The 27,708-nt window shown below is 37.0% G+C and overlaps 1 protein-coding gene and 1 long non-coding RNA gene across 5 annotated transcripts in view; one reads left to right on the forward strand and one right to left on the reverse strand.

Moving 5' to 3' along the window:
- Positions 1-27,708, forward strand: part of LOC125768451 (uncharacterized) — a 109,806-nt gene that overhangs the window by 12,868 nt on the left and 69,230 nt on the right. The window lies entirely within an intron of this gene.
- LOC125768444 (cGMP-dependent protein kinase 1-like) lies at positions 15,829-25,751 on the reverse strand. 2 transcript variants are annotated; one of them, XM_049436081.1, is made up of 7 exons: positions 18,533-25,751; positions 18,288-18,467; positions 17,953-18,201; positions 17,768-17,879; positions 17,564-17,664; positions 17,269-17,493; positions 15,829-17,202 (listed from the first exon to the last, which is right to left on the reverse strand). In XM_049436081.1, the coding sequence occupies exons 1-7, from the start codon at positions 18,554-18,556 to the stop codon at positions 16,828-16,830; spliced, it is 1,266 nt and encodes a 421-aa protein (XP_049292038.1). In that variant the 5' UTR covers positions 18,557-25,751; the 3' UTR covers positions 15,829-16,827. The 2 variants fall into 2 exon arrangements, with proteins under 2 accessions (XP_049292038.1, XP_049292037.1); XM_049436080.1 differs by having other exon boundaries at positions 17,564-17,697; positions 18,533-25,750.

The following is a 27,708-nucleotide window of genomic DNA, read 5'->3' on the forward strand; positions in this document are numbered from 1 at the left end:
AAGAGTAGAAGAAGAAGCAGCAATATTTCTAGGCTACGTGATGCGTTTGAGTGAGGAAATAATAATATTACTTCATTGTAGAGAGCTTATTAGTTGTGTTATTAACTCCAATTTGTAGTTGTTATAAAGAGATGTGCTTAAAAATGACAGAAATTTTAACGCATACGAGAATTCTATATTGAAAGCTTACTGGGAACATGTATTGTTCCCGAATAAATGCTTATAAATATACTGGCATTTCGGATGCATTTCACGCTTAAAAAAAGATCAAACTACGAGAAAATAACTGTTTTGCAAACAGTCAATAATAATAATAACGATCATTCATTAGTCAACAGACCACTCAAAAACGTAATTATATACATTAAATAAGCACATTAAAATTCCGAAAGAGCGCATTGATAGTTAATTTTGTTGATAAACATACTTGCAACATACCTCTTTTTCCTTCTTCTCTCTGGCTTAACGACTTGCACCGGGCGACGGTCTGAATGTGATTTCATACCCTTTCCTGTCCTGCGGAATCGACGCCGTTTATCACATAAACCACCGGGCCGCCCCAAGTTTGAGGTCGTCAATCAGTAAAAATATTATACAATTTTCTCTGTCTCTCGAAATCTTGTATATTCTACCAAACAGTAACTACCAACCAATGCAAATCGTACGTATTCTAGCTATACCTCCGTTTTCATGTAACCTTTTGCACGTGTTTGTTCCTATGATACAGTCCAATTAGAAGAGGTTGATTGAATTTTCCGTAGCGATTTGAAATGTAGCGAAATGTTAGAGGATTCCACACAATTCTTTCGCCATCCCGACGAAAATCAGCAATGCAGGTTTGCTGTTCCGTAAATCTACGATTCAGCATTGATCGTTTCACGGAACATAGCCTAGCAAAATGGTGTGCCGGCTTGATTCAAATCAGATAAAGCAAAGCTTAGTCGTATTCGGCCTAGTAGACGGTAAATTTATTAACTGTCCCGATTTCTCTTCGACAGATGGAGGTTCAGGTTTGATGTTCTTATCGTTCCCGTTATAGATGAGACGCGAAACAGCCATGGTAAACCACTCCACTAGTGACAAATCGAATATCAACTGGCGTATGACGTGGTTACAATTTTGGCACGGGTTCGCTTTAGTGGATGCGTTTTGGAACCACGAATCTAACTTCGGTTGATTACGAAAACGAGATAAAAAATGACGTGCGGTATTGGAGAACGCGGTTCCGATTGTCCGGGAGCTGTAAATGAATCGTATGCATTGTTTTGGATGATGAAACTTTCTAGCAAATCCCAATACTTTGACTCATTACTAGCATTTTTTTTGTATAGAGTTTGCTCTCTAAAATATCTTTTGTACTTAAAGTTTCTGCAGACATTTTGAATGCCTAAATTTCACATAACCTTATTTCACATAACATTATCAATTCTTAAAATTTATGGTAGAATAATTAATTAGAATAATAAATAATAATAATAAATTAGAATAATTAAATACATTACGGTAAAACATTTCAACCAGGATCCGTGTCGATTACAACAACCTTCAAAGGCTCTAGCGATAGAAAAAATTTCCTGAGCAAGATAGTTAGTCTTGCGTATGACTTACGGTTCTGATGTGTTTTGATATATGTTATATGTATATTTCTGTCGTGTGAGATTCGTGTCACCGCTGCCAAATCACTTTTTCATAAGACACTCACTTATTTTGTTTTACTTATCAGTCACATCAGGCTTTGAAGATAAAATAGCACAAATAAATAGCCCTATGCACTTTTTTTATTTATTCATTTATTCATATGAGGTACTTATGCACATCTTAGATTTACATATGTGTGGTGAAACTTTTTGTTAATTTTTTGAACAAAAAAACCTATTAACTCTAAGTTCACACACTTTCGCCACATGCAACAATCGAAAAAAGTCAATATTGCTGCTAAACCAATGTGGCCGCATCAACAGAGCACTTGCTTAATCTCGTTACACTTTAACTCAATGTTATTTCGTTAGAGCGAAAAATCAAGCTTTCCAGCGCTGGTAGCAGACATCTTGTGGCATGTGGAAAATGTCTACAAAAGGAGTCGGTACAGTTTGGTAAGAAATCCAATTTAGAATGTTATTGCGTTGATCGAGAGAAGAGGGAGCAGTGTCGTAATCGCAAGAAGCCAAATATGCAGTTTTGAGCAATTGTTTGAGATGCACCCACGGAAGGAAGTTCTTGGTCTGGGGGTTTGCATTACCACACCGTACCTGATATGCTTTGTTTGGTTTGTATGATATTTGGAAGTTGGGAAGTGAGCCACCATAAGAACGACGATGTTTGATCAGTTCCGCGACTGTCACAGCTGTTTGCAAGTAGATTACGGTGAGTTTTGTGGAAAACTTGTTTGCATTTGAGGAGGCTACTTGAGAAACATTTGAAATGCTATCAAACCAGTTCCTGGCGGTTAATGGAACTAAAATTTTTGGTTGGTTTTTATTTGTCCTTCTATTTTAATTCTAAAGCTACTGTAGGTGATAGTGGTAGGAAAAATATAATTTTGTCTAATGACTGATGAGCTTGTCTTGCTTTCATCGATTTACTTCGATTTACGAGTTTATTCAGTATATTGTTTTATTTTACCGACACTTTATAAAACTTCTATATGAATTAAAAGAAAAACAAAAAAAGTTGATGTAATTTAAATTAATCGAAAGACCAGGCCTTGATTGATTTTTAGGTAGATATATTTGTTAATTTAAAGATAGATAGCACTAACGCTAATGCTTACTAATATATAAATAAATAATTATTCACAATGTTCGCTGATTAAAACTGATAAAGATTTTCAGATACAGATGACTTATTCATGCTAACAGCGTAAAACGGCTCATTTGATAACCCTCTCGATATAGTTCAAAGTCTATCATCAATGTGTTTTGTTAAGCTACTGTATAATAATCTGTAAAAAACGATTATATTTTAACCTAGCGTAAAATCCCACCCACTTCAATGCCGAAGAGTACAACAGTTGTTTCAACACCTGTAATAAAACTTAAAACTATAAACGATAATGGGGTTTTAATTGGCGACGTTTTTGTTATCAATTGTTGTAACGATTTTGAAAGCAAGGAGATTATTTGTTGACCTATTTTCATTGGATTGTACGATTATCGTAAAAAAATCTATCTTTTAAAACTCATTCTTACTTTCTTTTAAAATATATTTCTGTTCAATCTTTCCTTGTTAAACAATGTTGCCTTTTCTGAAGAAGAAAGAGTGGCATACGTATTGTGGTACAGGTCCTTTGGGACACAAAGACACTAAAATAAAGCGAGCTCCAGTAGGGATGAACCATGAAGCTTTTCCGAAAATTAGGAAAATGTACCACTAGATATGTGTGTGAAGTCTTCTTTCCGTTCCAGTTTCATATTGGGATTGCGTGTGTGTATGTTTTTTTTAAGCTATGTTCAAACATGTGCGTCATGTGTTTATGAAAGCATAAATTCTCAAAAATATAATTTATTACCACTTGCCAAACAAAGAACGAAATGGAGTACCGTTTAGAAGAACTTTTACTAGTAGTTGTACACAATGCCCATATACGTGTTTTGTTTTCCATCTAGGACCTCGGAAACAATAGACTAATTGTGGTCTGTTTAGCGTGTCCTGCGGTTTTCGTGATATAACCCATTGCACTTGGTTTCCCGTTTGGTTTGGATTGATCGCAAACAATAGGGACAACGCTCCGGACCACCGAATCCGCTGTTCGATTGGTTTGAATAGGTTGTTGTCTAATTTATTACGGCTGTGCTTTTGTTGTTCATGTTGGGCGTTATATCATCGCACATGTACACGTACCTAAGGGCGCAATGTAAAGTAAAAGGAGAAAAACAGAGCATCTTTCATGTTACTTCATGTAATACGATTTAGAAGAGCCTTTGTAGCAAGATTAGTAGTGGTTTTAAGCAGGACTCTAGATGTATAAAATCATAACGATTTGTTTTTGTTTGATGATTTGTTCATGCATACCATAAAATTCATCGAGGACTACCTTATAAGTTAGTGCTCTTTTACATTGCAGGACCGATTCAAGTACATTCGTCAATGTAGATCAAATCATTTCAAATCATAATTATTCCTTGATACCGCATGTCCGCTTCTAAACGCCGAATAACAGTTTATTTTTATTGAAATCAATGTTTCCATTCCATGTAGTTGAAATAAATTCAACCTCCTGCTTTAAAGAGGAGCAAGAAGCATTTTTCGTAAAGATATCTTTTCCACTATTCTTGCAACAGGGTAAATAGCTATAGTTCTTTTAACTGAGTAGCGATTGCACAACCATACAGTCTTCAGCTTATCGTTTTTTGTGCGGTTTTTATGTACGCACGATGCACAGCGCTTTCTATAGCTGTGTAAACGATAAGCTAATGTTTCTCTAGTTTCTCGCACCAAAATGAAAATTTATCTCATGATGAGTATTATTGTTCTCTTATTGAAAGAATGTGAGAGGTGAAAATTCCAAGCCAACCCTCAACATTTTCCCTGTAGCCATTAGCTATTTACTCTCTTCTCAATTCTCATTTTGCTCGTTTACTCTCATTCTCGCATAAACTAATAGAAGGATGAGGGTTCATTTTCTTATACCGTATGCTCCAGAAGCTGCCACCAATGTGATATACCAGTATCAGTGAGCTGCAAACGGTGAATCTGAAAGGGGATATTTGCATAAACGTTTAAGCGCTTGTTCTTTCTATACGTAGTTCAAAAAGAAAGACGCATTCCTTTACTCATGTTAGCTTACCACAGGAAAGTGTTTATATTTTACCAATTAGATGTCTTCAAACTTTAACTAGAATGTATAAAAATCATTACGTATCACATCTTAAAGCAAAGAACATATCCTTTCCAATATTTATACTAAATTATCGACACAAATATTCAATAGCTCCTCTCCGCCAACCAAATTATTAATAATTAACTTCCTCGCGTGTTCATTTTCATTGCGGGATACGCCATAGCATAACTTATTTAATATCTATCTCACTTCTTGGCTTAACTGTGTTTAAGGTCATGCTAGCCGTTTCTGACTTTCTAGACTAATTTTTGCCACGCAGTCGCTTTGTCAGTATTTGCTACGGTTGGACGGTCCGGATGGGTTTTGATACCCGGTCCTACCGAGCGGAACTGGCATTGTTTTTATTTCATATAGAACATGTAATTTGTTATTTGACAGATTGTCACTGTACGAAAAACTACTTTCCAGTTAAATGGTGCCTGGAAACAAAGGAAGCATATTAATAGCTATTCTTCAATTCCTATACATTGCTGTCGGTTGTACAAATAAGAACCGCAATAACACGAAACATAAAGATAGCGTACAAAACAGAAGAAATACCTTCCTCGGGCAATTATAGGATGGAGACGGAATCGCATCGGATTAGCGAAAATTCGTTTGATGTTTCAGAAAAACTGAACATCCCGCTGGGGGCTTGTCTGGTTCCGGCTACTGTTGCAAAACAACATTTCTTTCGTCGGTTTTGTTGTGGTGGTTCGCAAAAGGCTTAAAGAAGCGCATACGAATAACATGAATAATTGTTCAGCATTAATAAACGATTCATAGTGCAGGGGAAACGTGAGTTAACAGATAGAAACAAAACAGAACAAAACTAGGCAACAAATTCGCCAACAAAAGAATAGTATTATTTCATAAACTCATTGTTCATCTCGGGAATGGAGTTGGAACTATTATCGTTTATAAAAAAAGTGTGACGTAAATATTATTCTTTGCTCTTGTTTTAGCTTGCATCCTACGCGGTCTTTTCGTTCCTTCGGAGTAATATGACTTCATCAGTATTATGAGTCTCGAAAAGCATGTTGACATGATCCAAAATTCCTGAAAAAATAATCTTTTTTTCATCGTCAAATGTATTAAAGCTAACATGCTGTAGGCACTTTTCTAAGGATAGCTGATGATTAATAAGAATAGAAAATGTTCGTACTTAGTTTTGCTAATTATTATGTCATTTCCCGATTTTTATTCTGTTCCGCATCGACTTCAACCTTTTTCTATATTTTATCACACCTAGCATGGATACCGATGCAACAACACGAGAATCCTTTGTGAAAGAAACTGTCGAACTGTTAGGAGAACAATCCATGTTAAGAACGGGAATATGATTTGTTAAGGTGCAATGGGACACATCCAACAATTATGGAAGCAGCATGTTTCGCTAATGTTTAATAAACATATAAAGTCATAAAAATATTATTTTTAAGAACATTTTCAATTGCTCTAGAAGTACTAATGAGTTTTACGAAATTTGAAAGTATTCCATTACGCTAGGCATGTAATCTGAAAGATGAAAAAACTTTTTTTTTAATGTAAAAAGCACCTCTCAATTCTTTACCTTTATTTCGTTGTAATCTTTACGTAGGAAAATGTAACTGGTGAAAAATGGTAATATGCAAATGAAACATTTACGGCTACAAACGACCATCAACACTCCTAGGAGTAATAGCGGTAGGTTAGATAATTCCTGGCTCCTTGGCAACGTTCACAACGAAACGAGAAGCTTCTGCCGGCGATGAACCATGACAAGTTTTTTTTCGAGATTTTTACCGTTTGTATCGTCGAAGCGACGGAGGTTGAACGAGAAGTAAGGTGTATATTTGCCTCGTGCGCCGATTGCTCTTGTCGTTTGATTTCGTTCGCTTTTATTCCAATTCGCGTATGCTGTCTCTACGGGGTACTAGAGTGCAACGCTGGTTGCCACGAAGCTCCAGAAAGTATGCAGCGTGAGATCCGTTGCAGTTCCGTGCTGACAGCTGCGGTAATACTACTCATTGCTGTAAAAGGACCTGCTACTCCATGTTGACTGACCAGCAGGTCGGTTGTTCTCGAATTTAGCTGATAATCCCTGAGGTGCCATTCGGTTGCCATTTTCACCATAAAACCTCATCATGATGATCATCGCTGACAACGAAAGACATGAGGTTATGGTTTTGCAAACGAAACGTACCAATTCTTCTCGATTTCATTCGTGTAAGGGGCAGAAGCAAAACGGACAAAGCGCGAAAGGACTGATATTTTCCCAGCTTACCAGGCCACTTGATTGTTGATGATGGCGTGTCCTCTTTGATTGCTTTGAGAATTTGGATGCATTTTGCCTGGAAACTTTCCAGTTCTTTGCTTCCCGGAACAAACAAAATCTTCAAATGGGAAATTGATCGTAGTTAAGTGATGTCAGGGAGAGTTGTTCTTGAAACTATTTCGTTGCAGTTTTAAACGTGTCGCCAAAAAAACCCCCAATCGACACTAACGTCCTCCACACAACAAGAAGTTTTTGTTGTGAAAAAACGAAAAAAAAGAAAAGTTACTTGTAATCGTGGTAGTGTCGGTATAGAAAAAACGGTTTGAAGAGGAATTGCAAAAAAATGCCATCATAAATGGCACGAGTCAAGTAATAGGAAACATTTCAAAGCTTTTTTTTAAAGTTTAGTAGAAGATAAAACTGTTCAGTACACTCTTTTAAATGGCATAACTTTTAAACAATTGTAGAAGGAAATATAGTTTTGGAGGGGTAATGTTTGCACCCAAAGAAATGTAGTTATTATTTATCATTGTCGTTTTGCTTCTTGCAGGTTAGTAAGGTCCAATTGTAGTCTGTGGGAGATAAATTAAGTGACAGTTTGTTTTTTCTATTTCCCGTAAATCGAAATCCAATCAAAGCTTCATATTCATGTAACGATTTGTGTCAATAAAAAATCCTTAGGCTTTGAGACTCCCACAGACCCGGATGCCGCTGACCTTCGTCAGTGTGATGACTCATTACTTTGTGTAGCGGAAGTGGGCTATCTATCGTTTGTAAGCTAGCTGCTGCTGTTAGTATCGCCGGATCAGTTCCGCATGACTGATAAATCGCATTTCTCTTCCCATGTGTCGCGACCGTTCCAACCTGTAACGACATTGTGATGGCTATTTTGTTATAAGTCTCGGTACCGGAATTGGCAACAGTCTTTCGAAATGCCGAAAGCCAACCGAGAGCAATGATTGACAATCGAGCAGGGCAGACGGCATTCCTAATCGTCAATCGGCGTAACGACGGCTGAGATTCGAACAGCTTTGATTTATTTTCCTGATTTCGTCTCGAAAGCAGCCTCGCGTACATACGATTTGTCGTTGGAATACAATCAATCAACTGAGTGATGACGTTCTGTAACCGATGCGAAAGTTGTGTGCTGTCGTGTTTTAGTTTCGTTTGTAAGATGTTTTCCTGAACGGAGGAAAAATGCCTCATGCGATCGTGTTATGTAGATTAACAATCTTTGGCCTTAAAATATGAAGTCTTCGTTGTGCAATACCTATTACTTAATTGGAAAGGCCTTAAATAAGCTCCATAACAAGGTTGATAGTTCAGCATAGTCAGATTGTAATAATTACACCATTTAACTGCCTTTATTTTTAAATAATTACTTAAGCTGTTCCAATAAGTAGGTTGAGCATTGTGTCGCTTATTCCAACACGATTAACCGACAAAGGATATAGATTGGATATTTGAAAAAAGAATTCACTTGTAATTACAAAAAAATGCCTCATGCGATCGTGTTATGTAGATTAACAATCTTTGGCCTTAAAATATGAAGTCTTCGTTGTGCAATACCTATTACTTAATTGGAAAGGCCTTAAATAAGCTCCATAACAAGGTTGATAGTTCAGCATAGTCAGATTGTAATAATTACACCATTTAACTGCCTTTATTTTTAAATAATTACTTAAGCTGTTCCAATAAGTAGGTTGAGCATTGTGTCGCTTATTCCAACACGATTAACCGACAAAGGATATAGATTGGATATTTGAAAAAAGAATTCACTTGTAATTACAAAGTAAAAAGAAATCAGGAAAGTTAACTATGTTGCGTCCATTAATGTAATTGATTTTGCTCTTACATTATTGGATCTATTAATTGGATTGGGCTGATGATATGTGGTATTTTTCAAATTGATTTCAACCGAATCGACTGCCATTTTTTACCATTATATTTTACTGCTACTAATCTGCCGTTCGCTTAAATTAGCGTTTTTTCATGAATATGTTTTTGTATGTTGGTTCGTATGCATTTGGTCAGTTAGAGTGAGGAAAATATATTCCCTTTCTATGTATGATTTTTACGGTTTTTTATAACTTTCCAATCTCAAATTTATCTGACCCTACGGGCGAAACAGTGTGGTTCTAGTACATAATATCCTACCATTTTCTATCGACGTGTAACATTTCAGCACAAAATGATGATGTTGCGAATACAGTCCCAAAAATGTAACTCCGTTTTCTTTCCTTTGCACTGAAAATTATAGAATAAAGCGATAGAATGCCCGTAAACGACCCGCTGATAAAGCCGTTAGCTAACCATTTTGTTACCATTCACCATTGGTATCATTATTTGCCCTTAAAGACCTTCCCTATATTCCGGCCTGCAAAACAAATGGAGGGGAAAAAAGCTTGATGAATGCAACATTCTTTGTGAGTAGCATAAATCACTGCAGATTTCCACCCCATCTCTTCCGTGATTGAGATTCCAAGCCACCGGTTCTTTCCGTACCCAATGTGAAATTGTGGTAAACGATGCAGAAACTAAAAGCAAAAAAGGTTAGAAAAAATAACCGTAAGCAAAATGAAAATAAAATAATGCTTTTTAAATATAAAACAAATGCGGAAAGGTCAATTCATCAGAAAATAGAGAAAAAGTTAATAATTAAAAGAAATTTAAACAGGATAGTTATAACATTTCAACAAAGTGCGGGTCTTGTTTTATCTAGCACGTGACCTTCCCCATTTCGACCGAGATATGGAGCGTTTGGGTGGAGAGAGAAATCAGTGAATATTTACTACTGCATCCGAGATTTACCGTATAACAAATACAACTACAGAAACAACAAAGAAACAAGGAAATGTTTTATGTTTTCCATGCAATAGTTCACATTCGTAATGATCGTTGAGTTACATTCAGAGGGGACCAAAGTGGTTTCCACGACCGGTGATGAGTGCTGATTAGCACGTAATTAATCAAAACGTTGCAAAATGAACATTGAGGCTATAAATTACGATCCTTTATCAATTACAATGGTGTATATGTATGCTTTTAATTTGCATTGGAGTTGGGTGGAAGCGCAAATGATGATATAACATGAACAAAGAACCAAATCGGTATGACTGTTCTATATTAAAATAAATGGTTGATTTACACTTTTGCGGGCTCTAAGCGGCTCTAAGGCCCCTATGCAATGTTTGGATTGAGAAAATACATCTGATTTTATACACTTACGAAAACGAGGCCTCCCGCGGCCACTTATTTGCGCATTTTACGATATACGTTAAATAGGCAATGGCTCCGTGAACGGAATAGAGCCCCCAGCCCTCGCGTCATCGTTGTATTTATGGGTGTGTGTAAGGGGGTCTGAAGGGAAAGCAGTTAGGTCCTCCCAAAATGAATCTCCCACCGGTCTTTACTATTGAAATCAGTTTACCCCAGTTAGTCCTTTCCAAATTTGGTTTCCCGTTATCGGGTACTAAGGCAGACCAATGTAAAATAAACCTCTGTGATTAAGGTAGTCTACAGTGCGACCAGCTTCAGTTTTGGGCCCAACTACTATTCCGCTTAGGGCCTCCGTAAAGCTTGATCAGCCACTGGTTCGCTTACCGTTAAATCCACAACTTATCAATTGTATAAAGAGCAATACACTAAGCTAGAAACTTCTACTTCATTTTAGATTGCTTGCAGGTTCTAACAGTAAAATATAAGAAAATTAAAGCAGTCAGTTCAATGTGAAATTCCTGCATTGACACACAAATTAAGAGAATATTTTATTTAAGAAACAATCCTAATATATTCGATAATGCTTGGTCAGGCTTTCGTATCCAGCTCAAATTGTTTGTACTTTTTCAGGTAATTTAACCTGTAACTAAAATTAGAACACAAGTTTCTTTCAGTTTTTTTGTATAATATAATACGTCTCTATTTAAATCTACAGCATTCTCCAGAACGATCCCATGTTAGTAAATATACTTCAGTATATGGTTGAATAACAGCAGCAACTGTCCCATAACAGTAATCTTATCATCTGATTTGCACTGTCTCACCGCAATAACAACAGCAGCCCCGACAAACAAAACGTTACATAAAAAATGATCTTAAGCACCAGCGTAGCGAATTATGTGAATGAAACCCTACTGAAACAATCAGAACATTTCGGTGCCCTTCACGAAACCCGATATCAATTAACGACCTTCTCGAACATCAAACACAGGCGGCCTTAGGGTTTTGTGAATAATCTTTCACTACGAAAGTGTCCGTGAGCGTTATCAGCAAACGAGCATTCAACGATTCGCACTGATTGTAATGGAGCTATTTTCACATCGAAGATGGTAAGATTAATCAGTATATAATTCACCATTTCCCCTAAGATAGGTACTTCCAAGTCCTTCGTCAAAATGATACTTTTGATACGTTTTTTCTTACGCATGCCTTTTTCCTATGATGAATATTTGCAGACGTTTCCAGAAAGGTGACGAAACAGTAATATCTCCAGGCCATGTCACCGAAGATAAAGATGCAAGGATATTTATTTTCCGTTCTGATACCGACACAATTCGTGCCGCGAGGCACGTGTGTGGACATGTGTGTGTGTGTGTGATTTTGTCACTGTGTGATTGTAATGAGCATAATTGTTTTTCACACAATCGTCTTTATCTATTTGAAAGCTACGTGAGATGTTTCAGATGTCACACAACACCGCTGTTTTGGCTTGGTGTATTGAAGGAACTGTTTCGTGTTATCTCTTCTTAATATTGTGCTTTCGTCGTCGGATTGTTGTTTGCATTTTGGAATTAATTGAAATTTCCCACCACCAACTGTGTGTTTGTATGCGCAATACTCGTACGTCAGTTTGCGTCCGAACGTGACAGGAATGACAGGCAAATGAGCGTTACGTGGTGTAACGGAAAAGGCCACCCGGGAGCATCCGAGGGTAACGAAGGCATAATACAATAACACAAAAATAAAAAAGATCTCGACACCGTGGCCCAATGTGGTGGATAATTCCTCCGGGTGTCATTACGACCCCGGTATGTCGCCTGTCATGGGTGTCGCTGTCGTTTGTTTGTGCTCTGTTTATTCTTTCCCTAAGCAAAGAAATAGATTATCATCGTGTCCCATACTACCGTAGCTCATCTACGTTAACATAACCGGATGACACTTTTTCTATGCGTATTATTGGCTGCAGTGACGTTGCATAAATTCGCATTTGCATTCGTAATAGGCTTACTCGACACATCTGAATATGACGGCGAATGCGAAGAAAATTCTATGATATGCGTGCATATGCGGTTAATGCCTGCTAGATATGGGTGTTGTTATTTGTGGATGCATTGGGACAAGATATGAATGTTATTATTTGTGGATGGTTTGGAACTACTGACGTTGATCATAAATCACGTTGAATGTGCAACTTTTTATGTGAATCCTGGCCTGTTTACCGTTAATGTTAATTCAATCTGATGGGAGACTAATAACCAGAGCTTTGTCTCAATTAAAATGTTTGATGTGTAATGTAATTTAGATCACACGACAGAATTGGTAACAAAATCGCATTACGATCGTATTCCTGTGTCCATGACTTGGCTATATTGACTAGATTCAGTATCAATCACTTTGGCATCGTGGTAAAAAGAATTCCATAACAACGTACTAATATTAAATATTAAAACTATTAATATTAACATTAAAAAATACTGCACATAAGTGCCCCACCCAGATTTAAAGACAAAATTCGTTTAGTCTTAGGAACAATTATCTTAAGTTCAACTACTTATTATCAAACGGATAGCATAACTAAAATCAAGCTATATAATAACGTTGACAAGACATAAAGAGCAAAGCAGGAGAAGCTATCACACACAATCCCAGGATTACAGGGATTATATTAAGTATCCTTTATTTGTGGTTCAACCCAACAGAAATTAAACTCATTGTCACACAGCAGCATCAAAATGTGATTCGTTCGAAAGTTAATAAATGAGTTTCGGCAGAGACCTTAAAAATTCATTTTCCACTTCTCGCCCTCGTAAGGAGCACAACAAGCCAACAACAAACCTATTGGGATTTCGTTCGGCGAAAGTTTTTTCCCAGACGGTAAAAAACGTTTATTTTCTGTTCTTTTCTTTTTGTTTAGCGCCCCTAATTAAGACAGATTAGAGTCAGAAAGATTTTGTTTTTTTTTATAAATTTCAAACCTTGGTAACATGATTAGTTGTGTTGAAATATCAATCCAGTTCCATTCCTTTATATTGCAAGCAGTGGAACCAGAAGTAATTTAATCAATCATTCGAATCCTTCGCTAAAGGGAAACAACTAAATTAATCAATGGGAAAATTCACGGAACATTTACCCTCGATAAAATCTTATTTCAATCAAGCCTCAATTTCTGTGAAATAATGGTCCAACTAACGTCAAAAATAGAAAGGAATGGGTTAAACGATTCACAACAGACCAATTAATTGTAGAGTATGGCAGATTTTTCTTGTAATTGATGGATCCGTTTTTACAAACGATGATGTACACTTCAACCCAAAAGCAACAAAAATAAAACAATTGAATGTAATTCATTTTTAGTATAAATTTGGATCAGAAGCTTGTCTTTAGTGTGGTAAATTCGGAGTGCAATAAACATAGATAGGTACAGCATGAATTTAAATCTTCCTTCAATTGCTACGGTTGTAAGCATTTCGTACACCTTTCATAGTATTACAGGTACAGTTTATTCGTTGTGTCGTGAATTTTATGTTCCGTATTTGAGTACAGTAAGCAAAAACGTAGATACGGTTAACGTTGTCAGAGTGAATTTTACAATTTTTTAACGTGGTTTTATCCACTAAAATGTAGCACTTGTAGAAACAAAAACAATCGCACCTGAAAACGAAGGCTTGATAACAGCAGATCACCATTGCATGCTGAGTAAAACTCCAAATGGAAGAGCAATCTGAAGTAAAGGGAAAACAATCTAAAAATAAGCAGCAATAACACATCAAAACGAAACAAAGTCTTCTGTGAAACGTTCACATAGTCACAGTGCATGCCAGACAACACGATGATCTTGAGTAATTTGTTACCTTATTGTACTAGCTGAGCCCGCAAACCTACATTTGTCTCTAAATAAATGTTTTGTAATGAATGTTTTCTAGTGAACATTTTGTATGTTTAGTCTCCTCATAACCATTATATCCTTACCGAATTTTTACATTTATTGTAGAAGAATTCATAAGCAACACTCTTCATGAGGAATTTTATAATAGATTATATCATTTATCAAGCTTTTTTTGTTTCGCCCAGCTCGTGACGTTAACACTTTTGACTTGTTTTTGGCAGTGGCTATAATTTGATTATTTTCTGCAGTGCACTGTATTCGCTGTTTCAGATTCATAACCACAAAGTCAGGCAGGTGTCAATTGCTGACAGCTCCAGATCAAAATGGGAACGGTGGTTAGGAATATAAGCCATGAAATTTCCGTACGAAAAGCTCAATTTTCACCGTTGTGCTGCCGTGAACGTTTGAAGGGCTCGAAATACAGCTCGGTTCACATTCAAAATCTTAAATCTCCCTTGTTCAGGTCGTTCAGTTCATGCGTTCACGATGTATCGCAGCACTGTACGAATTCTAGCACTACAGAAAATCCCACCTACGAAGTTGCTTTCCGAGACAGTATTTGAGGATTATCAGATTATGGTAAATCGTCAGCACCCTCTAAGCAGCGTTCTGTTCAGCTTTCTTCGCCTTCTCTTGTCTGATTGACGACTTTTAGCGGTATGTTTGAGAGAAAATTGATTTTCTTCTCAACGACCCAACGCACCCCAGGTGGTAGAAATACTGTATCGAAATGCATAGGTTTAGCCATGTGGCGTGGTTGCGTGTAAAGCGTTCGAGGATGGTCTGTTAGAAATGTGAGTACCGTGCGGTAATACATTCTGTTATCGAGTCGTTCCCATGTGTCTTATTGTTCACAAAAGACGGCCTCCCGGAAAGATTTACGACATCTCCGAAACTATCATTCGATCGAATTTGAGGCTTCATTTATGTAGCCGTTTAGTTTTTGCGGATTGATTTCGTGATAGTCCATATAAAACTTTCAACGGATGAATCGTTGAAAAGCATGAGTGCTATTAATACAAAAGAATCATAATCCTACAAGATCGGTTCAATTACAGAATTGTTACAGCAGTGAGAATGCAACAAATACGATGTGTTCTGACCAAAAATCATCTCAGAGATTAGCAAATGAAATTGTACTAATTTTTGAGTGATTTTTGTATGTAGATGTAAAACATAGTGTATAAAAAATTTATACAACGAGTAAAATTAATGACTTTCAATAAGTGTTAATAAGCGACTAAATACATTATTTTTACCGTTTTTAAATATGTTCTAAATATATGCCATAGATTGTCTTTATAGATTTGTAACAATTGCAAACAATTGTTAAAAGCTTAACTAGTTTCTAGCTTATCCGTTACCTACTATACTTACTTTACTGTACCTTAGATAAATAAACAGACAAATTTATACGCGCACGAAGTATAAAGCAATATCAATACGGCCAGGCCGTTCTACGTGAATAAAAAAAAGCCCTCAGCCCGTCGGTCAACATTAACATACCGTCTATTAAATTATTGCAGTAATGGCCGATATCCGTGGATACAAAGGTTTGATCAATTCTGAACTATGATTGAATGTTTGTGGTTTGGTGTGAGATAGAGAACAGATCTTTTGGTGTGTGATGTGCGTAGCATAAACCTGAAAAGTTATAATTATAGTTGCTTAATTAATCACCGCAGCGGTCGACGAATGCAAAGCACAGCGATACACAGAGCGGTTTATTGTTCTCCAATTATGCAATTAACTTAGGTTTTATAAATTAAGGAATTGTATTTAACGCTGCTAACTGGATGTCTGTTGCATTCACTAGCTATTATTGGAAAACACATTTCAATGCTATAATTATTAACAGGAACAGAAGCATTTCATTTTCTTGGGATTATGTGAAAATTGTATCGTCTACGTGTTATTATGAACGGTTTCATGTTAATAGCAGCGCGCATATGTTGTTCCGGGCGAATCTATGGTCGTTAAAACCATTTTCAAATATGTGTGGTTCGTATTAGCTTTTCCAACAACAGTCGATTAACACTCAATTACACAAGCTGAAATAGTGAAGCTAGCAGGAACAAACTACCCCCTTCAATTCCATCCACCTGGCAGTCGTTGCACCAAGAACAGATTGTGGCTTTATTGGTAGTTACGCAGGGTGCTTAAATTTATTCCCATTTATCGTAATTTCCGTGGATATTAGATAACGGTTTTTAGGGTTATGGCAATGTAAGACAATTTCATTCTAATGGATTCTTATTCATGAAGGCGGGTGAAGTGTGTTATTAAGTTTCTGTAAATGACAATGTCACCATTGAGCATTACGTATACACAGTGAGATTTTGGGGGAAAAGCGCACGAAAATTTCAACTTGAATCTAAATGAAAATACAAAGTTTTAACTATTATATATGGTATCAAGAAAAAAAAATCATTTAATAAACGTTTATTTAAAGATTTTATGTTTTCAACAAGCATTTCAAAGTCCGCGATCTAACTATGCTGCGGTCCATTGCTTTCCAATCCTGTATAAACGTGCCACTGATGCTCTGGGTGTGAAAGACAAATTGAAATCTTCTTTAAGTAACCCTTGCCAATAGGAAATTAACCTATTGAACATAGTTTTGAGTGCTTGTCGAGTGTGCGAAAATTAAACCTTTCCTTGCTCTATCCGACACATGATTGGCACGTCAGCAAGCTGCGTTTGATTTTGCCGTGGATTTCGACGTACAAACTCGCGCACTAGTGTCTTCCGGTAACACTGCCAGTGTTGATCACGCATGAACAGTTCAAAAAGTCGGTCGCGCTGGATGGCCATATCGAGCTTCATTCGAATCCGATGCCAAGTGTTGCCCACATTCTGCTGCTTCTCAAATAACCAGTCACATGGAATCACCAAACATTGCACGCGGTTACGGGCTACTACCATTCGATGTTTCATGGCTTCCCCGAGTCCAAATACGGATCCGCAGCTAAAGGTCCCAACGTCGATAAACCGGTGTTCAATTGGTTGCTCTTGAGGGATCTGGGAAAGAATAGGGTTATCGAAAAAAAGAAACGAACGAAGAATGCCGAATAAACCACCCTTTACCTTTGAGTCTAACACATCACTAGACGTTTGTTTAGCGGTGAAAGAATCGTTAGTCGCAATCGGTAACAGCCTGTAGGATCCGTTCTTTTTCGACACCGTCAAACATTGCAGTATCATACATTGGCCACTTAGCACGAAATATGCATAGCCTTTGTCAACATCCACCGGAAGCTTCTGTTGAGTTTCGAACGTAACGATTCGACTCAGCAGACAGCACTCTCTGACCTATGTTTCAAGAGCGAACACGAATAAGATAGCTCGCACAAGTCCATCGGGTGTCACATAATTTGCGTACCTGAGCGTTAGTCCAATATTTGAAGTAATCAAATCGCTGCAATGCAAATTGCAACTGTTGCCAACGTTCCAGAAGCGTTTGTCTAAGGATGCGATCGAAGTCTTTCCGGGAAAGGCACAATAATTCACAGTCGGCTAATTTGAGCAAACATTATCGCAATTACGCAAGCACGAAATTATTTCACAGCTAATATTTTCTACTTACTGGCTGTGCTGCAAGTAGCTGTTCGGAGACAATCATGCAGGAGTGCAATTTCACCAAACATTTGTCCGCGTGCTCGAGTTCCACAGGGTGTATCGTTGTAGGTGCGGTAGACCTGTGGTGATACGGCGAAACTGTTGAGTTGAGCTTTTTGTTCGAATTGATTCTATTCCTGAGCCAAAACTTACACTGTCCCATGTTAATCGACTAACGACGATTTCTCCATTTGCCAAAAAGTATACCGAATGCGGTTGATGACCTTCTCGCAGAATAACTCTTCCCGGCCCAAAGTATTCAAATGTGGCACAACCAGCGATGTTATCAAGCTGTTCCATGCTTAGATCATGAAGACATTCTATCTTTCTCAACACCCTTCTCAGTAAGTGTCGCTTATTTTCTGTACGCTCTTCCAGGGAGCTGTTGAGAATTTTCTTTTCCTGAAAAGAAAAACAAAACACACACAGATGTACAAATTAAATAAAGCTGTGGCCACTTACATTACCTTATACCTTATAGTACATACAATTATCGTAAGGGTTCCCTTGTGTGTAAGTCGACGGTCGATAACAGCAACGTTTCGGTGTACATTGTTGCCGATTTCACGGTCTTCGATTTCGGCAATCCAGTAACGATTGCAGATTACAACGTGCACTAAGCGTTTAAAACGAAATTTTGCTAAACGGCGGCGTTTCAATTTTTCTTCCTTGTGAGTATGAGTATAATTTTAATGACCATACAAGCAAACAATGATTAAAATATGTATCTTACATCTGCCTTTTTCCTTGACGCCATTTATGATACAATGTGGATGGATGGCAACTTTATTGTGGTACATCGAAGTAACGAATCGTCGTTTGTTACATCAAATCGTTTGCTGAGATCGTTGCAGGTAAGTATACCTAAAAAAAGTAATTTATAAATTATGGCACAAACTTTGAAGCTTAAACATGGTTTAAGTTAGACGATAGGTTTAACGATTGTTTAAAAATTTTACTAAATAATTGTTTTTTTTCGAACAAATTTGTTAATTAATAACATCTAAGAGTGTAACAAATTTGTACTTGGGTTTTTTGGCCCGGGCTAAATTTGAAATTGACTTGCAAAACAATGAGTCCAAATATGAGACTTTAAATTAAGAATTTAAAAAAAATCATGAAACCACATGACAATTTACTCTTCGAAAAAGTAATCCCGTTGCGAGCTGGGAGATTTTGCGCCACTCATATTTATCCAGTTTTCTTTTAATCGTTTCCATTCTTCAGCATGTGTAAAATATCAGAGAAAGTCCATGCACATAAGCATGTTAGCAATGTGGTCTCATTTGCGTATCGTGTTCCGTTTGCTAGCGGAGCTTTACAATGAAGCGTTCTTGCTTCAATTCTAGAAAAAGTAATAAAAAACAAATAAGAAAGTTTCTCAATCTAACAAAGAACTGGAGTAAAAACGGCCTGCAAACGGTTGGCGAGGGGAAAAATTGCGACAATGATGGTGTAGCAGCATTTGTAAATATTTGTCAAAATCGCAGATAATACGTGTTATGTCTATTTCCTTGATGTGTTCTTGGGTTGGAAAAGAGGAAAGTGGATCGATTGAAGCAGGATGTAAACAGTTCCCAAGTGTGCTTGGTTACTAGCAGGATGTCTTTCTTTGTTGCCCCTCCAGCTGTTTTCTTTTTTCTATTGTGTGACAGTTTGCTCAGGAGCAGCATATATGCAAATCTGAAAGAGTTTGTTAGATGATATTTGATTCAGTGCAACTGGTAGTATACACCCATGCACTTGTCTGAACATTTCCCAATCACATCACCGATCCCGCACGTACCAAGAAGTTAGTTTAGAAAGTGACACGTGATCTTAATTGAATTTTCCTAACGAACGGAATTCCTTTTTAGTGCAGCACGTGAAGAGTATGGAACTGCGAGAAAATCCGTCATTGGACGAGCAAATGGCAGGCAGTAAGGAATCTAACCTGTAAGTGATTTTTATTTTGACTTAATTACATCAATTTGATACCACGCGTGTTGCGTACGGGTGGTATCCAAGGTTGTGGGTACGAGTGAATTTTACATACTCACATCGTATTGAATTCAGTAGATTCTGATTCACATGCAGGACAGTTCAAACAGTAGAAAAATGTGTTTTATGTGAAATGGGAAAATGTCTTCTAGTTTATTGGAATGAAATTATTTACATTTATTGCGTTTCTCTCACTAATTATACGCCCTGGAATCCAGGAATTAAGTCCTGGAATGGACAGTGATTGCACCTGGTACATTTGAGAACGTGTTCTGTTTTGGAGCGAATTTTTAATTGTGTTGAAATGAAAGTCAAGCTAAGCAGGTGGACAATTCTATAAATAATTAAACAAGATTAAATTTGTAAGCATTTCATTAACGGATTGTTTGTTTTAGATAATAATTTATGTGCTTACTTTTAAAACTTAAAAAGTTGTAGAGTAATACTAACAGAATAATAGTAACATTAGCGCAACAAGCAATGCATTTTAAATTGTAAACAAACGTGACCGTTGTGAACGTAGTTAACACGAATGGTAGTTTATTCCTTCACTAAATTATCTTTTGATTGAGTACCATAAAAAGATTATACTGATTGGAGATATTGCTTCAAACCAGCAGAGTAATTGACATTGATTACACATATTGAAGACGCATTGCACTATGAAGCATATTTTACTATCTATCACAAAACTGGTTTGAAGGCATTTCAATGTACTCGAATTTTAGCTCTTTAGCCTTTACATCGTTTACTGTGTAAGCAGTTGTTTAATAGATATGGCAAAACAAGAAAATTATTTCATTATCTCTCGTTTACAGAAGGAGAATGAAAAACCCCGTAAAACAAATGTATATCAACCGGAAGCTCATTAACTTTGTGTAACGATTTACGAAACGATTAAAACCCAAACCCGACAATTGCTGTTAGCATTGGAAGTTCATTTTCCACAGCAAAACATCAAATAGCCGCTGAACTGCTAGCTTTACGATGCAACTGTGTAATCAAATAAAGCATCCTGCACCCGAAAAGGGCACAATCGATGAGAGCTTTATGAGGGTGTAATAAACACTAATTGCAGGGCGATTTGGTTGGTCCAAGTCCCATGAAAAAGAGAATAAAATATAGGCCTCAATGTTTTACCCTCGCGACAAACAATCCCTTACGGGTATACTATTTACGAGACCTGATTAGGATTTACCAGATGTAGATGTGAGAGGTATGAGAAGGAAAATAAATCTCTTCCAATCCCGATCAATAAGACCGATTGACCCACGGGATGAACGCACCGTATTATCTATCACAACAATCTGTCAAATGCATATAAACGTTGGTACTGCTGTCGAATCGTACGAAACGTTTCTCTCAATATTCCCGCATTATTGGGACATTTTCCTTTTCTGCCTCCTTGAGTGTCCTCCTGATAGTGTTCCTCTCAATAGAAAAAGAATACTTTTTTACCAATAAAATAAAATAAATCAAAATGGTGACGGTTAGGTTTTTTCCTTTTTGGTTAAGAGGGACAGCAGTTATTACCGTTTTCATTTTTGAAGGGTAACCATTTTTCTTAGCATTCCACTGTTGAAGGTGAACATACTATCATGGGGGTGAGCATAAGCATAAGACTTTACAAATACAAATCTAGTAACATGAAATCTAGGAAATTCTAAGGCAGCTTTTTACAACACTTTTGAAAAATCTACATTCAGGGACAAATTACTTAAAACTGAGGGTAGGCTAACAGCGGTTAGAACAATAATTTGTCTTTATTACGGTGCTTTGTTGATGCCATTGGCATGGATAGGATGTCTGCATGGATAGGGTGACTATGATTCTTGCCTTTTTTATTTGACGATACCTTCGGTATGTTTTTCTATATGCATGTGAACGTTATTTTTCAACCACACCGCACTGCAGAAAGTCATAAAATGGGCTAAAGACTGACTATAACGCTTTTCAAATGCAAGATCCGTCTCTAAGTTAAGGTACTTTTGCACATTTTGCGTATTTGGTTAGTTTGAATTGAAAGGTCACTGTTTGGATCATCTTATCAGTGAGCAAAATAAAAAACAGTAAATAACAAAATAAATAAAAGGTCTGTTGAGACGAAAACGCGAATCATTTTGCTATGTGGAATTGGCTTTCCAGAGATTACTTTACGCTTATTTACCGTGCAAGGGTGAAGGTATGGGATTTGAATGTGTCCATTTTTTTCTTCTGTTGGTGGAGTGTTTTATGACTCTTCTTAGGAAGTTGTGGTTTCTCTCGCTTGACGTTTAAACGAACGATGTAGATAGAGACAGACACTTCATATCATACACAGTACATGAATGGTTACGCGTTGGGTGACATTCTTCTCAGTTACACATAACTAGACATGAAAAAAAGGTAATATATAGAAACTGAGTACGGAAGAATGGAAATTTGATACTGTAGGGAAATTATTAATTGTTTGCGTTGTTTTCATTGCTTTGATCGCAACGTTTCGTCATTAGTTTCCCCATAAGTAAATCACATCTAAAAGACATTTGCAAGGCATAATATTCTAAGCGAAACGAGCTAATAAATAATTCATAGTGATTCAATGAACCATTTTTTCTTTATATTTACTCCCATGCTTTCTATGTATTTGTGGGCGGCTATTGAAGTATTTTTCATTACAATAATAACATCGAAGTGTTATATTATACTTACGGTACGTAAGTTACGCATTACTGGAGATGCTTTAAAGTTGCAACTACAAAGTGTCGTTATGTTAAAACCGACTCGCGCTTCAACCGTGCATTCAGTTCAAAGAATGCTTCATTGTGCTACACATCAAGCAAAACAGAGCATTACGATTACGATTCAATCTGGTTCGCTTTCTGGTCATTTTGGCGCTCTTCGGTACCCAGCCAAGATGCCACGATAGTGTAAAAGTAAATTTACTTTCCATATCATTATCAGACTAACAAGGAGAAGGACTGTCGCCACACGTTCAACAATGTGCTATTTATCTTTTTTCTCCAGTAGCAGATCCACGACTGCTTTTGCTGAAGTAAATATGCACCGTCCAGAGCATATTCTACTTGATTTGCACGCGAACGTGAATCGTTACACTGGTGGAGAGAGAAGATGGATTTATTGCTCGGTGCTGTTCTACGGTCACCAAACACTCCAGAAGCGAACCAGTAGTGGTTGATGATTTATAGCGAAAACCTGAACCCGATTGCAAAACTATCACATGATGCGAACATTGGGAAGCAGCAAATCATCGAAATGGTTCAGGAAAAAATTGTTTTCTAGTAAGCACGTGCAAAACGAACAGAAAGAGAAAATCTTATCAGTAAATCAAGTAGAGCGGGATGGTTGTTAATGTAAATGTTTTAAATAGTTTATTATTATTGTTCTCTCTCTCGTTTTCTTTCTTCTCTCTCTCTCTCTCTCTCTCTCTCTTTTTCTTTCTTTCTTCTTGGCTTAGCGACCTATAGGGTCATGAGGGCCATTTCTGCTTTACCAGATTTGTTTTTACCACTTAGCCGGATGGGATTCGATACCCGGTCCTGTCAAGTAGACTGCATGCAATCAAAAGAATATTATGTTTTGCAATCTATTCGATTGAGATAACCGTTTCTGGAAAATTTGTGCGTTGATTTTTTTGCTAAGTTAACTATTTTAAACTTTAATGGAGACGCATGGTCGCTCACTTGTACTGAGGCCCTAAATTTCAACACAAGAGGTGAAGGTGTAAAGGTAATATGTGATACATAAAACGGATTTCTTACGTATATCAACCATAAATGAACGTTTTTCAATTGCAATCTATCCAACGGTTAAACCATTCGCTGTTTTCTGGCAACCAGTGGAACACAATAACCTTGCCTTAGATATTGACAAATTTTGTTCCAGCAGTATAAATACACTTTTCGATGATAAACCTGGTATAAGCAGAATAAAACGATATGAAGCTTTAAGCCATGGTGAACGAAGGTGTACGAATGTGTTTGAAAACAATTCTCATACCTTTATGGCATGATTCCCAAAGGCGCTCAATCCCTGTAACCATGGTGGTGTTACGGGACAAATGTACCAAACCTAACTGCTACCGTTACCATAAATCACTTACGCAAAATTTGGAAGCGATTTGTAGTATTTGTATTTGAATTTACATTTCACTTGCCAGACGGTTTCTGCTCTGCTTTCCCTAGCAGAGATTTCAATAATTTGCTTTTTTATTTTATTGGTTTGTGCAGGAAAATGGTATTTCTGTGTGGACTTCTATTGCAGTATCTGGTTCATCCCGCAAGACTGGTTAGGAAAGAAAATGGCGAAACAACATCGAAATGATCGGCTTTCTTCCCAATTGCTCCCTGAGCTTACTCGATTTTGCATCGATGAGTATGCAAACAGGCGCGAGTTGAAGTACGTATCTATGCGAGCATGTGAGTGGATGTGTACATAGGCATGCAAATGTGTGTGAGTATACTTGCAGGGCTTTATTTTTATTGCCGATTTTTATTTATGCACATCGACTATAGAGGATGTTGTCCGTTCGTGTATCGCTATGGCTTCGATTGGTCGACCGGTTCCTCTTAGCAATCAATTGCTTATGGCAAGGATGCCAAAGGAAATTTGTTTTTCCTTTTTTTTGTCAACAGCTTTCTACTTTCTATTTGTTCAACAAATACCATTCCTGTTAGTGGTTCAGGCTGCATGATTGTTTGCTCCATCAGCTTGTACGACATGGTTTTAGTGTGCAATGTTATGGGACAAAACAACAAATCGCATTAGTTTTTTTTTTTGCTGGTCACCGGTGGATTTTGGTCGCAGACGAAAAAATTGAAATTGCGCTTGGGGAAAGATCTTTGTGCAACCAGTTACGCTTAAGCATGATGCATGCGATTTAGTAACAAAGTGTCCATTGACTAATGGGAGCGCATATTCGAAGAAAAGTAATGTACAAAAAAACTTGCTAATATCCATATGAAACCACACAATTTTTGCATTACTTAAAATCTCATTCATCTCTCACGGCCTCGAGATAAGGAAATATACCATTTGTTTGCTGTTTTCTATAACATAAAAAAACCTTGTCAAAGCCAATGTAAATATATATGAGCACATTACCAGGATGGGCTGGTTTTCCTCATATTCTTTATGAGCGTCCCATAAAACAACTACACGTAAGTAAGAGATGAACAGTGAACGGGTGGCTTGAATGCAACTTGCTGCCGGGTACACGGTGCGGATGCTGATGAATTCAATAAAGGCAAAATTTTATTCAATTTATAAACGAAGAAAGTCAAGAATGAAATAAAATCTAATAATATCAGAAAAGTAAGCGAAATGAAGTGAAATGAAAACTGGTGGATAAAAGACTATCGGTGAATGTGTATAAAACTGTATGGTCTGGTATTGTGTGGTTAGGCGTGGTGTGGAAACTAACAGCATCACCGATAAAGACCGCAACTAAAATGGAAGGAATGCATGAGAAGAATGGGAGAAGACGAAACCTGATTCCAATAGCACCATTCGGGTACGAAAAGGCGACCTCATTTATGTCCGCACAATCTTTTACCGCGATGGTCCCGGTAGTTCTGATACAAGACTGTCAATATCACGCCGAACACTATTGACCATATTGGCCAAGAGGTTCTTATTTGCTTGAGAATTGGTCCTTCCGACCATGGATGCGAGCAGAAGCGGAAGAAGCACGCTGTTTGAAAAATAATATTGTACAATGCGGACAATTTCTGCTCTATCAGCTTTGGGTCCAAGACGACGATACAATAAAATGGTGCAATTTATTCAATCATATTACCTACTGAACTGGAACCGCATAGATCCTATTGTAATAAAACGAATCAAAGAGAAGGTGGGGAAAATAGTAGTGCTGACACTACATCCAAGAAGTTTTAAGACAGCTGACTTCCATGAGAAAAAAATCTCAAATTAGTGTTGCAAGGAATGGCTCTGAAAGATGGTTGTGATTTGCAATTCCTAAAGTACATTTGTGACAGCGTGTCTATATTCAGCAAATTTTGCTTTCGATTAATTGATAGAATAGTGCTATTTTAATTGGCTTTCTTATAGGAAAGTCACTATACTCCAATAAAATATTACAGTCCTGTTCGATCTTATGAAAGGAATATTGGTATATCCGTCGAAAAAGTTTGCTTAACATAGAAAATTTAAATGTAGTGTGTTTCTTTCTATCCTTACTGTAACGGCATAAACTGTCCTTTCATAACATTTTCTTCTTTTTCTTTTAGTATTTTGTTTTATGACAATTGGCTTTTATTTCTCAATATTAAAATTATTGCTTTGTACCTCTTGTACATTTGTCTTGGCATTGCTTGTAGGATGTTCCTGAAAGCAATTTGTAAATAATATTTACAAATATCAAAGTTTCATTGCATATTCTGCATTCAAAAAACTGAGAATCTCTTGCATTGTATGTGCCCTTCAATGTAAATGCTGTCGAATTTAAAAAGTACCTTTAAATATATTTTAATATTTGTTCGTATATTCATGAATTAGTCCCTTTTTTAATTTTGAGAGATTACAACTTGTGGCGACGTAGAGCTGGACGATCGGGAGGTTGTATCATTTGTTAGCTCTACTCGACGTAACAAACGTAAAGCGGAAAACTTTACAATCTGTTCGGTTCGCTGAGTAAATAGTACATTCGTATAAAATTTGCTCATTTTGACGAAACACTGGGTATGTGAAAATGTGCCTCGTTGAGTTTGTATGTGTATGTGCCAATAGTAACACAGTTTTACTTTCTGCCCTCCGGGTGTAATGTATAATGAGTTTATGGTTCGAAATTGCTTAGGGTTCATTAAACCAACCACAAGCATGTAGGCTTGGGGTTCACATAAAGTTGAATCATAATTACCTAATTTCATCATCAAAAACATCAGTATTTTGAAGAAGAGTGATTTGAAAATTATTCAAATATATTGGGCCTTGTTGCAATTGTACAGCAGTTATATACTGATTAAAATACATTTGAAGCATTTTTCATGTTCTATGCCATTAACAAAACAAAATATAGAGCGGTAGTATCAGGTGCCACTCGGTACTTGGTAATTTTTCAAATTTTCCAACCCCACTCACTGTTCAATGTTATGCCCCAATAATCAGGTAGTACCAACAACGTACTGCTTTCCTTCGCTTGGCAACAGTAAAGTCAAACAGTAAAAACAGCTACACATTCCATACATCTGGAGGTTTCTGACGTGAGGGACGGATACGTTACTTTACCGCCGTCAACATCGCCATTCGTTTGTCGTCGGTTTATGATATATGAGTGGCAAAGACAACGACGCATTTAGCAATGGTTGGAGTTTCAGCTGCGTGATGATGGGTTGGTGATTGTTGGTCTACATGAAGGACCTAGTTCTGGAGGTTTCCATCGTCATCATAGTTTAACAGCAGTTTTCTAAGCTGCCACATCTTCAGTAGACAGTAAAACGAAGCATTTCCCAACAACTGCGCATAGCTTTCGTTTAGTCGTTTTATGTGTTGGTACTTATCTTTAAGATTCGTTGCACATGTGCACAAAAGGAAACACATATAACTGGGAATTGTACAAACGGTTGACAATAATATAATGCTTTTTACTTTGAAGTTATTTGCACATAGAAATATATAAAACTTGAAGCTTAGATTTCAATGGCATACATCGGTTAACGTAACTTATGGAGAGTGAAACTCTGTTTTACTGCTGTTACACTTTCAACTTTTTTTTTGTACAGCATATTGTCAGTATAGTAAGTTGGTTTTAAACAACACTTGAAATTTAGTTTTCACTTGTTCCGGTCGACAAATGAAGATGGAGTTTATAATTTAGAACAAATTCCACATATCTATTGGTCGGTTGTATTTTGCTTCCATCGCTGCCAGAAAATTTAGTTTTAGTGTCACAGATTAATGTCTTTGGTTATG

Source organism: Anopheles funestus, chromosome 3RL (assembly GCF_943734845.2).
Source record: "Anopheles funestus chromosome 3RL, idAnoFuneDA-416_04, whole genome shotgun sequence".
Taxonomy (NCBI): Eukaryota; Metazoa; Arthropoda; class Insecta; order Diptera; family Culicidae; genus Anopheles; species Anopheles funestus.

What these genes read in the sequence shown, in the direction of transcription:
- LOC125768444 (XM_049436080.1), bottom strand. Translation starts at nt 18,556, where the DNA reads ATGGCGTCAAGGAAAAAGGCAGAT. An exon ending in AATATTGGACTAACGCTCAG is followed by an intron (nt 17,494 to 17,563) that starts GTACGCAAATTA and finishes CTTGAAACATAG; the next exon opens with GTCAGAGAGTGCTGTCTGCT. An exon ending in GTGATGTGTTAGACTCAAAG is followed by an intron (nt 17,203 to 17,268) that starts GTAAAGGGTGGT and finishes ATTCTTTCCCAG; the next exon opens with ATCCCTCAAGAGCAACCAAT.